Source organism: Hydra vulgaris, chromosome 08, assembly GCF_038396675.1.
Source record: "Hydra vulgaris chromosome 08, alternate assembly HydraT2T_AEP".
Classification (NCBI taxonomy): Eukaryota; Metazoa; Cnidaria; class Hydrozoa; order Anthoathecata; family Hydridae; genus Hydra; species Hydra vulgaris.
The window spans coordinates 2,669,813-2,684,478 of record NC_088927.1 but is presented as its reverse complement, the minus strand read 5'-3'; the positions used below and the strand labels follow the sequence as shown (position 1 = coordinate 2,684,478).

The window sequence follows — 14,666 nt, the reverse complement described above, 5'->3', positions numbered from 1 at the left end:
AGTTGTTATATATTAAATTTATATTTTATTTAGGTTGTATGGTTTAGTGACGTTGTTCATTAGTTTTTTATTTATATTAATTTAAACAGTTTATTGGGATTGTTCCTTCTAAGTTTTGTTTATGTTTATGATTTATGTATGGTGTGGTGCAGCTGTTTGTTTTATATTAGCGCATTTATATTTAAATTTAATTTATGGTTTATTGGAAATATTATTTTTATATTTAATTTGCTTTATGCAGTTTAGTGGAAAGATTCCTTTTTTATGTTTAATTCTGATTAGTTTTACTTAATTGATACAATGCAGTCTAATTATTTAGTTTAAAATTAATTTATGTTTAATTCGAATGGTTCAAGCCCTTAGTAAATTTGATACATGGGAAAGGTAGGTTTACACTTTCAATCAAAACTTTCCACCAGAAAGAAACATCAGAACTTTTGTGTGTGTTAGAGTAATAATATGGATTAATAAATGGAACAATTAGGCAAAAAAAATAAATGTAAAAAAAAATTAATAAGTAGTTGAACTGTTTAATTATTGGTAATTGTGTGTGAGTAATTGTCATAGAAGCAGGAAACACTACAATTATAAATGATTGCCATCGTTGTGGTAAGGATAATGTGATAAACCAATTAGCATAATATTACTAAATTCATCAATTTGTTAGACAATAAAAACAACAGTAAGCAGCAGTATTATAACAATGAAAATAAACACATTTTAATAAGGAAAAGTACGGACAGAAATACTTAAAGAAAGAGTATAAAAATATATCAACTATAAATAAATTTGTAAATTATGTAGTAAAATACCAGATTCTTGTCAGGAAATATATATAATATTCACCCTTATAAGGATTCAATACTCTAGTATGTGATGCTTTCATTGTTTTAATGCTCATTCCTAGAAACCCCTGTGGGTTATCATCCTCAAAACAACCAACTTTAAAGAAATTTTATCACTTTTAAACAGCCTGCCTAATTTACTTCCATTTCCAAACTATGGATCCACCCTAGCACTGATTTTGGAATGATTCATTTTGTCATTTGTTCTTTTATCATGTCGAAACATGATTTATCAAAATGAAAAGAACATGTTCTTACACTCTTGTTGTAGATATATATACCCAGAAAAAAAAGTTCTTTAAAATTTCTGTAAACTTTTGAAACATATGTCCTATAGAAATTCTATAGAATTTTTAAATTAAATTTTTTAAATTTTAAATTGAATTTTTTAAATTTTAAATTAAATTTTTTAAATTTTAAATTAAATTTTTTAAATTTTAAAGTAAATTTTTTAAATTTTAAATTAAATTTTTTAAATTTTAAAGTAAATTTTTAAATTAAATTCTATAGAATTTCCATAGATTGTCTGTTAATTTCTATAGAAATTGCTACAAAACTTTTTTTTCTATAAAAAAAAAAAATAAAAAAAAAGTTTTATAGGAATTTCTATTGAAATTATATAGAATTCTATAGAATTTCTATAGGCCATATGCTTAAAAAGTTTATAGAAATTCTGTAGAACTTTTTTTCCTGGGTACTGATTTCTTTTTTCCATAAAGCTGCAGTTATTGGATCTGAGGGTAATTGATAATTGGATATATGAAAACCCGATGTGTTTGCATTACTATGACACCCAATAACAGGGCAAATTGTCATTTTATAGTTCAATTAAAATTTTATAGTTTAATAAATAAGTGAAGTATATATTTTTTGTGCCCTTTTTTATACAATTTATACCTCGCATAAAATCCAGACAGCTTACTATTATTTAATGCAATAATTTTCATATTTTTGCAATAATCACAGACAGTGATTTAAATTGAAAATCCTTGTAGCACACTTTTATAAAACATTGTGTATTTGGCATTTTATGTTGTATTTTAAAGCCTGTCATATCAAAACCTGTCTCTTAACATTATATGTTAAAAAACTACCGGAGTTCACAAATGTAAGTTTTGCAATAAATAGTTTCATCATTAAAATCTCAGTTTTGAAAATTGCCAAAACGTGTTATGATGCAACACTTTTCTATTTTCATCCAAATCGTTGCATTTTGTCAATTTGAAAACTTCAAGTAGGTAAAAGACAAAAACAATTTTACAAAATAAATTCCATATAAAACATTCTTACATAACTTTTATATTAAAATCTTGATAAAGGTTTATACTTATTTATACTATTTATACAATTGTTAAAAACATGTTACGATACTCAAATATCAAAACCATAAATATTACTTTATTTTATTTGTATCACAAAATTTTTTTGGGATTTAATAAAATGTTATAGAAATTAACATGATTAGGTGATTGTGGTTGAAAAAATAAAACAATATCTTAAAAAAAAAATGTATGTGATGACATCATATACCAAAACTGTTATGAATAAAACACACGTGAAATAAATTATCAAGTCTGCAGATTGCGGCTAACATTATACAGACACAGAGAACCAAAAAAAATGGAGACAGCAAGCTTTGATTAAAACAACAATTTTAATTATATTGATATGCATTTATAATTTAATTTTATTCAAAAAAATTTAAATTTTAAAAAATTTAGCCCAAAACATGTTTTTTAAGTATTTTATTTAATATGAACATAACTTGTCTCGGCACTTAGGGATTTTTAATATTTTATATATATAAAATATATTAAAAATTTTAATATATCTTATATATATAAACGTTATCTTAGAGTTAAGCTATTCAAAAATAAATCTTAGAGTTAAGCTCTTCAAAAACTCAACAGGAAAGTTATTTCTTACTTTAACCTCATCAGTTTCAATTTAATCAGTAATAAATAAGTTTTTACCTCTCCCAGTAAATGCTCAATCACTTGTTCAGTGATTGACAATGAATCCACATTAGTGTGTGTTAAAATAACTTGTTTAGCATAATCATCTTTTTCAGCATCTAAATATGCGGAAGTGGTGTAGTGGTAAAGCTCTTGCTTCATAAGCAAGAAGTTCCAAGTTTGATCCCCACCACGTTCCTGGTAGTACCGCGCTCAACTTGTTTCTCCGTGCAGCGGCCTTGTTCGTCAAGGTTCGTATTTCGGAGTTATAGAGTTGAGAGAGGGTTATAATCACTATTAAGTAGCCTCCTCATCTGTAGTGGCCTTCTCGGCCTTGAGGAGGTGAATAACAAAAAAAAAAAAAAAAAAATAAAGAACATTTTACACATGCTTCTACAGCTGGTTGCCCTCTTTTCACAATTGGCAGTATTTGCCTAAAGTTGCCATCAAAAATGATCAGTGGTTGCCCTCTTTTCACAACAGAATGTGCTTTCCTAAAATTAAAAAATAAAATTATTACTTTGTTTTTGTTTACTTTATTTTTTGTTATTTATGACAGACAACTTAAAATATTGCAAATTATATAAATATTGCAAATTTATATAATTTGCAATATTTTAAGTTGTCTGTCAATCCTTATTTAATTTAGTTAAAAAATGAATTATAAACTTAAATAGCAGTTTTAAATTATATAATATACTACCTGATTTTTGTGATATTAAGTCAAAAGTTATTCATGTTAAAACAGTTTAAAGCGCATTAAATTAGATTTTTTATATATAGCCAATTACATGCTAGAAGATTCTTTTAGCCAAATAAATGAATCTTCTAGCATGAAATATTATAACAATTGTCACTGAGTGCATTAAACAGTAATTTAACACATTAAATTACTAATTATAAGAAATTACTAATTATAAGAAATGTGTTCAGAAAAGCCTAGTAACTACTTAAAAATGAGGTAATACAATGTTAATCATTAAAGGTTAACTAGATTATTGATATTTAAATAACCTAGTAAACATAACCATCTGAATTAATATTGTTTTTCTCTTTGCACTGTAATCTTAATTGTTTCAAATTAAATTTTTCAGTTTGGGTTTGATCTGGGTTTTATGTATTCTTAATCTCTTAAATTTTTAGATTTTCTCAAAATTGCATTTCTTTCAGTTTTGTCCTTTACCATTACTATAAATGGAGCATTACTACCATCGTTAGCCTTTTAACAAAAAATCCTAAAACATTTTGTATCGTAACATTCACATTAAGTTTGTTTTATAACTTTTTAACTATTATTTTTTTTCTGTTTTAGGATTTGCTTAATATATTTTTCATCCTTCTCTCTCTCTCTCTCTCTCTCTCTCTCTCTCTCTCTCTCTCTCTCTCTCTCTCTCTCTCTATTTTGTTTCATTTGTAACTCATTTGAGTTGATTCTCGTTATCCAGTTTATTTATTCTGACCAAGTTATCAGTATCCCTCCTCCCCAACCAACTATTCTGTTTTTTAATTCTTCTAACTGCTTTTGACTAACTCTTTTTCAGTCTGATTCAAACTAAATTTATTTAAACAAATAAAACTTTTGAGTTTTTAAATGTTTTAAAAGTTTTTGTTTGTTATATTTCACAAATATTAGGCTGCCATCTTTAAAATTGGCGGCAACAACAGGCATAAAAGTATGATATCTTTTACTGTGGCCTACAAGTCAAATCATTTTAGTACTGTAACATCCGAAGTGGGAAAGTAATTTATTATTATTTTTTGTTTATCAGAGTTTTTATAGACTGGTCAGGAAGTAGTTTGACAAAAATAAATTCTTTTGTGATGAAGTTTGAAAAAATATTTCTAGGACCAGAGCCATATTTTTTTTTTACCACAAAGTGGCTGAAAATGCCTCATCAAGACCGATAAGTTGTGACTGATGTAAAGAAAAGAACATTTATTTCGTTGCTAAATAAAGTTTTACCAACTTATCAACAAATTTACCAATTGATGATACCTAAAATCTAATTTAGATTAAATAAAGCTAAATAAAGTATCTGCAAAAAAACCCATTTGTTTTAGAGATTAACGCCGTCTGAAATTTGCCAGAGAACAAGAAAAAAATCTTAATAATTTCCGGAAAGTACTTTTTGGTGTGAAAGGTCAAGAAAATCACATAAAATTATTGCATAAAAAGCTACAGTAAAATACGGCAGAGGCCTTGTTATGGTTTTAGGCTGTGTATCTTGTGATGAATTAGATAAATAACAATTTTATTGATTTTATTGATAAATTACAGTTTTATTGATTTTATTGATAAATTACAATTTTAAATTACAATAAATAAATTCTTTATTATAAATTATGATTCTTAGAAAACTTCTTAACGCTAGTTTCATGAAATTAAAAATGTTTTTTTGAGATTCTGTCAGTCAATTAGGGCATAACATGGCCAACTGCATTTTTCAATAGGATAATGATCCCAAACATACTGCCAAATTTATTGGTAGAAATTCACATAGTCACATATTGGAAGAATACATAGAATAAACATATTTTACATTTACAGATATATATATATATATATATATATATATATATACATATATACATATATATATATATATATATATTTATATATATATATATATATATATATATATATATATATATATATATTTATATATATATGTATGTATATATAAGTGTATATATATATATATATATATATATATATATATATATATGTATGTATGTATGTATTACGTAATTATTTAAGCTTCAAATTATGTAATGTTAAAACATACTAAAACAAAATCAAGCTTTACTTTCACTTGAAAATTGCATTGCAACATCTATAGCAATTATTTCCATTTTATAAGGTCTTTTATTTATTATATAGTTTTAAAATTTTCATTAGTCAATATGTCTAGTGGTTAGCTCACAGAACTTCTGAGTGAAAAAGCCGTGATTCGAATCTTACCACTGGCAATTTTCTTTTTTTTAATCTTATTTGATTTTTTTTTAAATACAAAATAAAAAACTTTAGAAATTTTTTATTTTTTTTAAACATCTTTGCTTCCAACAAGGCTGCAAGCAACCACTAATCAAAGTTGGAAGTTACTGGAAGAGAAAAGATGAAGATTGTAGAGCAAGATAGCGATTGACGGATGACTTAAAGGATTGCAAATTGTATGAATCAGGAAAGCAAGATGAAGGAAGTGAATTTCAAAGAGCTGATGTTCGAGGAAAAAAACTAGACGAATAAGCGTTTTGGGAAAAAAGATGAGACTTAATTAAATGACGAGTAACATAAGAAAGAATTTTAGTAGATGGCACAAGAGACGCTAGCTCTTTAGAGCAGTGCCCATTATAGTATTTGTAGAAAAGAGAAAGAGAATCAACATTATGACAATGTGATAATGGTTAGAGTTTGGCTGCAAGAGCAGGTCCAACTATGTTTACAATGCATTTTTGCACCATATCTAAAAGAGAAAGAGCATCATTAGAAGATTCGCCCCAGATATGGCAACAGTATTCCATACAAGGCCGGATTTGAGATTTATATAGATAGAGAATAGAATCCAAAGTAAGAAAGTGTCAAGCTCGATAAAGAGATGCAACCTTAGTAGATGCTAATTTTGCAACGGATTTGATATATGGTTTCCAAGAAAGATCGGAAGTAAGAGTTAATCCTAGAAGATGAAGAGTAGATGACTCATCGAGTACATCATCGTTCATAAATATATAACTTATTGCGATAACAATTGGCTGAAAAAAATTGAGTTTTATCTGTATTGAAGTTCACCAGCCACTGTAAGCCCTTGCTGTAGCAGAAGTGAGATCTTTTTCAAGCTCAAATACCCCTCCAAGCTATTAGTGAGTGTTGGTTTCTTATCACGACAAGAATAAATGGTAGTATCATCAGCAAACAATGCCACCTTGTGAGAATATCTGGAAAATGGTTAATGTAAATTAAAAGGAGTATAGGGCCAGTGATAAAACCTTGAGGAACTCCTGAAGTTACAGAATAAGAAGAAGAGTGCTGTCCATCGAGGACAACTTTTATACTACGATTGGAAAGGAAGGATTCAATAATCTTAAAGATGTTGCCAGATACACCATAAGAAGAAAGCTTATGGAGAAGACCAGCATGCCAAACTTTATCAAAAGCTTTTGAAATGTCAAGAGCGATGGCCTTAACCTCTCCACCTTTATCTAATGCACGATAAAACCTATTGGGTATTACTGTTTGCAAATGAGATGTAGAACAAGAAGATCGAAATCTACATTGATGGTCAGAATGTAAGTTATTAGATTCAAGATGAGAATATAAGTGTTTGTTAATTAAAGATTCACAAACCTTGTTTATGATAGGAAGAAGACTAATGGGACGGTAGTTAGATGAATCAGATCGCTCTCTTTATTATAAAGATATATAATATTATTATAATATTATATAATATTATTATATATGTATATATTGTTATAAAGATATATAAATTATAAAGATATTATATACATAACATATGTAAAGATATTATACACTTTAACAAACAAAAGGCTTTTTTAAAAAGCTAAAAATTCCAAAATCATCAAAACACTAAGAGAAATTTATTGTGAATATGTCATGATTAAGATACTTATTTTATTAATGTGCTCAGGTAATTAGTTCTAATAAGCTGAAAAAATGAGTCTGAAAAAATATTATGTTATGAAACTTAGTAAAGAAAAAGTTTAATAAGACAGTCCTGCTACTCCAGAAGGTGCTGCTGAGGAGGTATAAGAAAGAAAAAAGCCTGTAGCTAGAAGAAACTTTAAATTTATTTTAACAATTACAAGTCTTTTTGCTATATATTTTTTCTGCTATAAATATATATGGCCAGATTGAAAAAGTTGAAAATCTATTTTGTTAAGGGGCGGATTTGAACCCTTGCAAAATTACACTGATGGCAGCGCATTATCTATTAAAGTTATGCATCAAAATAAAAAGCAAACCATTTTATAAACTCTTATTGCAATTAATGAACACTTTTCAAGCGGGTTCTCTAAATAAGCACAGCTTTATTGCATATGAATAATATGAAAGCTTATATATAAACAATATATATAAAACACATTTATTGTATGAAAATGTAAAAAATCCACTTGTGTAATGTTTTATAGAGGAATGTGTGTAAGAAAACTTTTCTAATAATTAAAAGACTTTTGCTCTGTTTTGTTTTGAATTTTTGTATTAATGTTATTGTATTTAAAAAAAAATTGACAAGATTGAAAAAACACGAAACATCGTCTCATTCAAGTTAAAAATTTGAAATTTTGATTTTAGATTTGTCCCTCTTTTAACAATTTCTGATTGCTAAAATTACATCATCTTCTTCTTAGACCATTAAAAATGATAGACATGGCTTTTTTATAAATTGTTGAAACCAAAGTTTTTTTGTGTTTGTGATGTCGAAGTTTTTTTTATTTAGAATATATTTTATGAGATAAAATAAAATAATAATAAAGTAATATAGCACTAAACTAATTATATTTCTTTAAAACTATTTATTTATTAATATTGTAATAAATACCAACTCTAATCTGTGAAATGATATATCTGTACCAGTTTTATATCTTTTTGTGCAATTGTATGCAACATAATTATAATTAATCAAAAAATGTAAGATTAATGCAAAAGCAAAATTGATATTTAAAAGTTTTTTTTGCCACTAACTGACGTCAATGGCCAAAATTTTTCTGGCATCACTTTTAGATTAGCAATTTATAGCTAAGGCCATATCTATAGTTTTTAATGGCCTAAGATCTTCTTAGTTCTGCCATTTGTATAGGATTACGCACAATCGTCTGTAAGTGTAAACGACATTAGCATATTTTGAGTTTGCAGGTATATGGAACAATCATGTATAATAAATCTATAAAATAAGAAAATTTTTGTTTTAATAATTTGTTGTTTGACACATACTTTGCCAATTATTGGTCATTGCTAGATATAATTCAATAAATCAATCAATAATATATATATATATATAATATATATATATATATATATATATATATATATATATATATATATATATATATTATATATTCTTTTATTACTTTTATTCTTTATACAGGTAATAAAATTAAAGAATAAATAGAATATATAATTACTAATAATGCGTAAACGCCTGATAATAATGAAAAATAACATAATAATAAAATAATAACAACTCTACAAAAAAAAACAATTTTTGTTTTTTTTTTGTTTAAAAAAAAATCTTTTTTGCTATATTATTATTTTTTTCTATAAATATATAAGCAAAATTGAATAAATTTATTACTCTAAGGGAAGGTCTTAAACCTTCCAAAATGACACTGGTGACAGTGCACTGAGCCACTTAGCTACCATTGATATGCGTTTAGGAGAAAAACAAACCTAAATAAGCTCTACTTAGGCGAAAAAGGCGCGCATGGTCATGTTTTTGCTCTTAAAGCAATTTTTCAGAATGAGTTTTTTTACTCAAATATATTGAAGTAAATAAGGAATATGCATAGAAATGATGTGGAATAGATAAGTATAGAAATAGTAGATTTGGTATAGACCTGTATTTTACGGGTTAGCTAGTAGTATTTTAATGTCTTTTTTATCATTATCTATGTTTATTAATTGTTTATTAACTTAGATAAACTTTCTTGTAAAACTTTATGATGATAAATTGTTTTGCATTTTAAAAATATTTTTATGAGAAAAAGAAATAAACTAATTAATTATTTAAAAGATCTTTATTTAAGGGTCAAACTACTATGGAATTTGCACTAAGAGTCGAGGATCGGGTCTTTTCTTCTATCGTTAAAACACTTGTTGTTGGAGAACCTGCTGTAAGCTCTAAAACACCTTTAGGTAGCACACATATTTTGCAAATAGATGCTGGTGCTCAAAAAATTGGCGAATTCAGCTTACCTGATTTAGGTGGCGGTGGAGCTATTGTAAGTTCTTTATAATTTTTGTATGCACTTATGTTCTGATTATTCTTTATTACTAGAAATCTTTAAATAGAAGAATTGCATTAACCTTAAATAGGAAAGAAAGAGGTCAGACCACCTTCATTTTTAAATTTTATCCAAGTATCATTGTTTTTACATGATATTGAAATAAGGCTGCATATATACATACCTACTGAATGGTTATGGTGAGGGTATGAATGGTTAGGGTGAGGGTAGTTTGTTTTACTGTAAAAAAAAGATTTTTTTAAACAAAAATAAAAGTTATTTCTCTTTTCTAATTAATTTTCTTAATTAATTTTATCGTTTTATATAATAATTGATTATTGATAATGATTTGCCTAAAAAATAACTGAATTTTATTCAAATTTTACAGCTAATGTGAAGCCCAGGCTCAATGTTCCCCAGGCTGATGTATGTAAAAAGGTATATTAGGCCTAGGCACACATCACAGAAAAAAGATTATATTTAAAATCATCTGCTAAAGCAATTAAAAAGTTTTTTCTTTTTATCAATATTGTAATATATTGTTGCATTATAAGCAAATAATACCAATTTAATAGTATTATTTATTTTTTACATATCATCGTGTAATATTTACATATATATATCATTAACACAGAAACAAAATTTTTGATGAAATCAAGATGCTCAGCTTTAGTTGATTAATTTAGGAAACAGCTTCATTTATTTCCAATTACGAAATATAAAAAACAGCGTCATATTGATTATTATGGATATAATTGGTGCTCTGAAGTTTGTTAAAGAGCTTTGCATTTATTGATAATAAACTCAAAATAATGTCTTTCTGTTAAATTATCTTAATCAAGTTACAAAGCTCTTCTGAAAGCTGGAAGCAAAACAAGAAGCTTAACTGGAAGAAAAATGTAAGTTAAAGAGGAAGAACAAAAAAGTAAAAGCAAACAGGAGAAGTGGAAATAAAAATAAAATTGCTTTGGTTTGGAAATAGTTTCATTTCACTTTACACTAGAGCAAGCCTAGTGTAAAGTGAAATGAAAAGAAGACATTTGTTTGTTGAAAAGTGAAGATTTGTGAAGAAGGCATTTTAGCAAAAATCTTAGTTATTCAATTTAGGATTATAATAAATACTCTATTCAAATAGCGAAAACATGCAAGTTGAAAAATTTGTTTATGCCCTTATTATTAATATAATAAAATTTGTAGGTTTTTTTATTTATTATTATTATTATTTTTTTTTCTATTAATAATTTACACATAGTAGTTGAATGTATTTTTATATTCTGTAGGACATTTTATGAAATTTAAAAAAAAATAAACTTTGCAATGCTCTAATACAAATTTTACAACTATAAGTGATGAATATTTGCTTTCACTTTCACACTTCATATTCATCGCTGTGATGAATATGAAGTGGTGTGCAGTGGTGTGCAGTTCAACTGAAAATATTTTTTTTACCTGTTTGTACTGTTATTTATCTTTTTCGTTTCTATGAGACTTAAGTAGCGTGCTGTTTTCATTATTCCCAAGATGAGTATTTTTATTGAAATACTATGGGCCTGCTGTTTTAAAAAGCTTAATAGAATGCAGAATATTTTTAAAAAGACTAATCTAATTTTAAGACTAATCTAATTTTACAAGGATTTTTTTTTCAAACTCACCCAGCTTATAAATATATGATAAAAATTTAAGTTTTATATGATAAAAATTTAAGTTTTAATGTTTAAAATTTAACTCTTTCAATAAAAAATATCAAAGTAAATAGTTATACTGAAAGATATTATTAGGGGACATCATATGCCTTGATACACTGTGCAAGTTGATACACCATACAACTTAATATGTTGTATGTATATATACTATTTTATTAAACTTTATTCTAATTCACTCCCAACAAGGGTGCAAGCAATCACTATTAAGTTTGGAGTTACTAAAAAAAACAAATAGAATTATATAGCAAAAAATTGTTTGGCAGAAGACTTAAAAAGTTGAAGGTTGTATAAATTAGGAAAACATGAAGATGGGAGAAAGTTTTAAAGGGTTAAAATGTGGGGAAAAAAACAAGACAAATAAATTTTTTTAGAGCATGCAGGGACACATACAGTAAAAGAATGAAACTTTAATGTATGACAAGTCAAGTGAGAATGAGTTTTAGTTGATGGAACTAGAGATGATAGCTCCTTTGAGCAGCAACCATGATAGTATTTGTAGAAAAGAGAAAGAGATGCAACTTTATGATGATGGGAAAGAGCCTCAAAATTAGCCAATAGATCGGGTCCAATTATGTTTGCAATGCGTTTTTAGACCTTGTCTAGAAGAGAAATAGCATCATTAGAAGAACCAGCCCAAATATGACAACAATATCCCATACAGGGATGAATAAGAGATTTGTAGAGGTAGAGAATGGAATCAGGAGAGAGAAAATGGCAAGCATGATAAAGAGAAGCAACCTTAGCAGATTTTAACTTGGCAATTGACTGCATATATGGTTTCCATGAAAGTAGTAAATGAAAAGTAAATTTCCATAAAAGTAGTTCAGTAGTAAATTATAATCTGTTGCAGAAGTAAGATCATATTCAAGATTGGTTGCCTATTTTATTCGATCAAGAAAAAAAGGCTTTTTGTCAAGACAGGAGTATAAAGTTGAATCATCACCAAAAAGAACTACTTTAGATGTAAGGTTGTCGGGAAGATCATTAATGTAGATAAGAAACAAAACAGGACCAAGAATAAAACCTTGAGAAGTTACTGCGAGTAAAGAAGAGTGTTGATCTTTGGGGATGACTTTAATAAAGCGGTTAGAAAGAAACAATTTGATAATCTCAAAAACTTTCCCAGATGCACTATATGAAACAAGTTTATGGAGGAGACCAACATGCCAAACTTTGTTGAAAGTTTTTGATATGTTAAGAGCAATAGCCCTAGCATTAGATGGAGCCTCGCCACCTCCATCTAATGCAAAATAAAATCTTTCAGTTACAGCAGTTAGCAAGGGATAGGATCAAAAATTGTATTAATTGTCTGACAGCAAGTTATTTGACTCAAGATGGCATGTGAGAAATTTGTTTATCAAAGACCTTGCTAATAAAAAAAAGAAAACTGGTTGGACAATAATTGGAGAGGTCAGAATGTTCAACGGAGTTTTTGAAAATTGGAATAACAGATGCCATTTTCCAGCATGCAGGAAAATAAGACTTAGTCAAAAACAACACTTATTCAATAGTTAAGAAAAAATTCTGTTCTGGAGAACAATTTTGTAAGACTGCGACAGGAATGTTGTCTCGACTACAAGCCGTAGAAAAGTTTAATCAAGGTATGACTTTAGCAATGGAAGCTGGAGTGATTTGAATGTCTAACAATAGGTTAACCTGTTTAATTGGAATGGTAGGAAGAAAATGGTCATAAGATTTGAGAGTCGAATTAGAAAAAAAGTTTTTTACAAAAAGTTCAGCTTTATAATTGGGAGAGGTAATAAGATCAGTACCATAATTGAGAGATGGAATGTAAGACCTTCCTTTGTTAACAACGCTGTTGAAGATTTTCCAAAAGCCTCTTGAGCCTAACTTCTGAGATAAAATATGAGATTTTGTGAATTGAGAATAATGGAGCCTAGCATCTGAAATCACTTTTTTACATCGATTTCTTGCAATAATAAATAGCTGTTTGTTTTCAAGAGAGTTTTTCTTTTAAAAAGATGAAAAAAATGATTACGATTAGATATAGCAGCTGCACAAGAAGATGAAAATCATGGACTAGAATGAGGCTTGACTTGGAACCAACAAAAATGAATAAAAGCATCCATTCCTTTCTGAATCCAGGAGGTTACATAGGAGGCGCACTTATCAGCTGAGAGGTAAAAGACATCAGCCCAAGGACTGTCTCGAAGAAAATCATGAAAAGAGTCCCAGTCAGCTTTAGGATAGTAGTAAGTAGTGCGATGATAAGGTGAGTCCAAAAATGAAGTACAAGATGAAAGATTTAAAAAGATCATTGAACCACTTAAGGGAGAAAAAGGAGAAACTGAATGCAAGTTAGGGTCAAAGACCAAACATAAATCATGGAGTGAAGGTAAATGGTTAGGGTTGTCAGGAAAACAATAATTAAGTGAATTGATGCGTATGTATACCCTTAAGCCAAGCATGTGACTATTAGAGTCTTTGTGAATTAAAAGATAGTACCCATTAACACTAAGATCAGAAGAAGGAATAGCAAAATTAAAATTCGTCCCACTAAGAGCAAGCATGTCTGGTGAAATTTGTGAGAGGTAAAATTCAACTGATATAAGTTTGCTTCGCAGACTGCGAATATTAGTAAAAGATATATTAAAACAGTTGAGTGATGGGGATGGTTTTTTATGTTTAATGTTTTGATTTACTTTTGGCATAATTTAAGTTTAAAGAGATCTTGACTCATTCATAGATAGAGCATAGCCTCCCAAGCAATAAGCTATGCAATTTTCTCAGTCCTGTTAACTAACCCATATGTTAAGACTTAATTAAAGTAGTTACGTCTTAATTAAAGTTGTAACATAGGGCTCCTTCTGTGGCCTCAACAATGCGCACCAAAAGCATTAACAGGGACACCATCCATCCACAACATGACACTGTTAACACTCCGATATTTAGCAGCTATTGATGGAATCAGCCTCTCTGAGAGCTACCACAGAGTTTGGGAAACTTTAATACCAGCCAGCCTCAGAACAATTAAACTGAGTTTTATAGCTGTACCTTTATTAGAAGATAACAGGAACAGTTGCATAGCCACTATTAAGGACATGTTTTTATCTACGCCAACCTAATGATGAAGAAGGGGTTTGAGGCTAGTTAACAGAATTATTCTGCTTACCCCTACAGCCTTTGCCTAGGAGGCCTCTTACAAGACAATAGCTGGATGCAATTAACATCTGCCCTAAATGAGT

At 28.0% G+C, this 14,666-nt stretch overlaps 1 protein-coding gene across 7 annotated transcripts in view; it reads left to right on the top strand.

The window, feature by feature from the left end:
* The window catches only part of LOC100206152 (uncharacterized), a 184,509-nt gene that overhangs the window by 89,627 nt on the left and 80,216 nt on the right, over positions 1 to 14,666 (top strand). For all 7 annotated transcript variants that reach the window (XM_065802267.1, XM_065802268.1, XM_065802273.1 and 4 more), the window contains one exon: positions 9,560 to 9,754. In XM_065802267.1, coding sequence (XP_065658339.1) covers positions 9,560 to 9,754 — 195 coding nt within the window. The remainder of the gene's footprint in view (positions 1 to 9,559; positions 9,755 to 14,666) is intronic.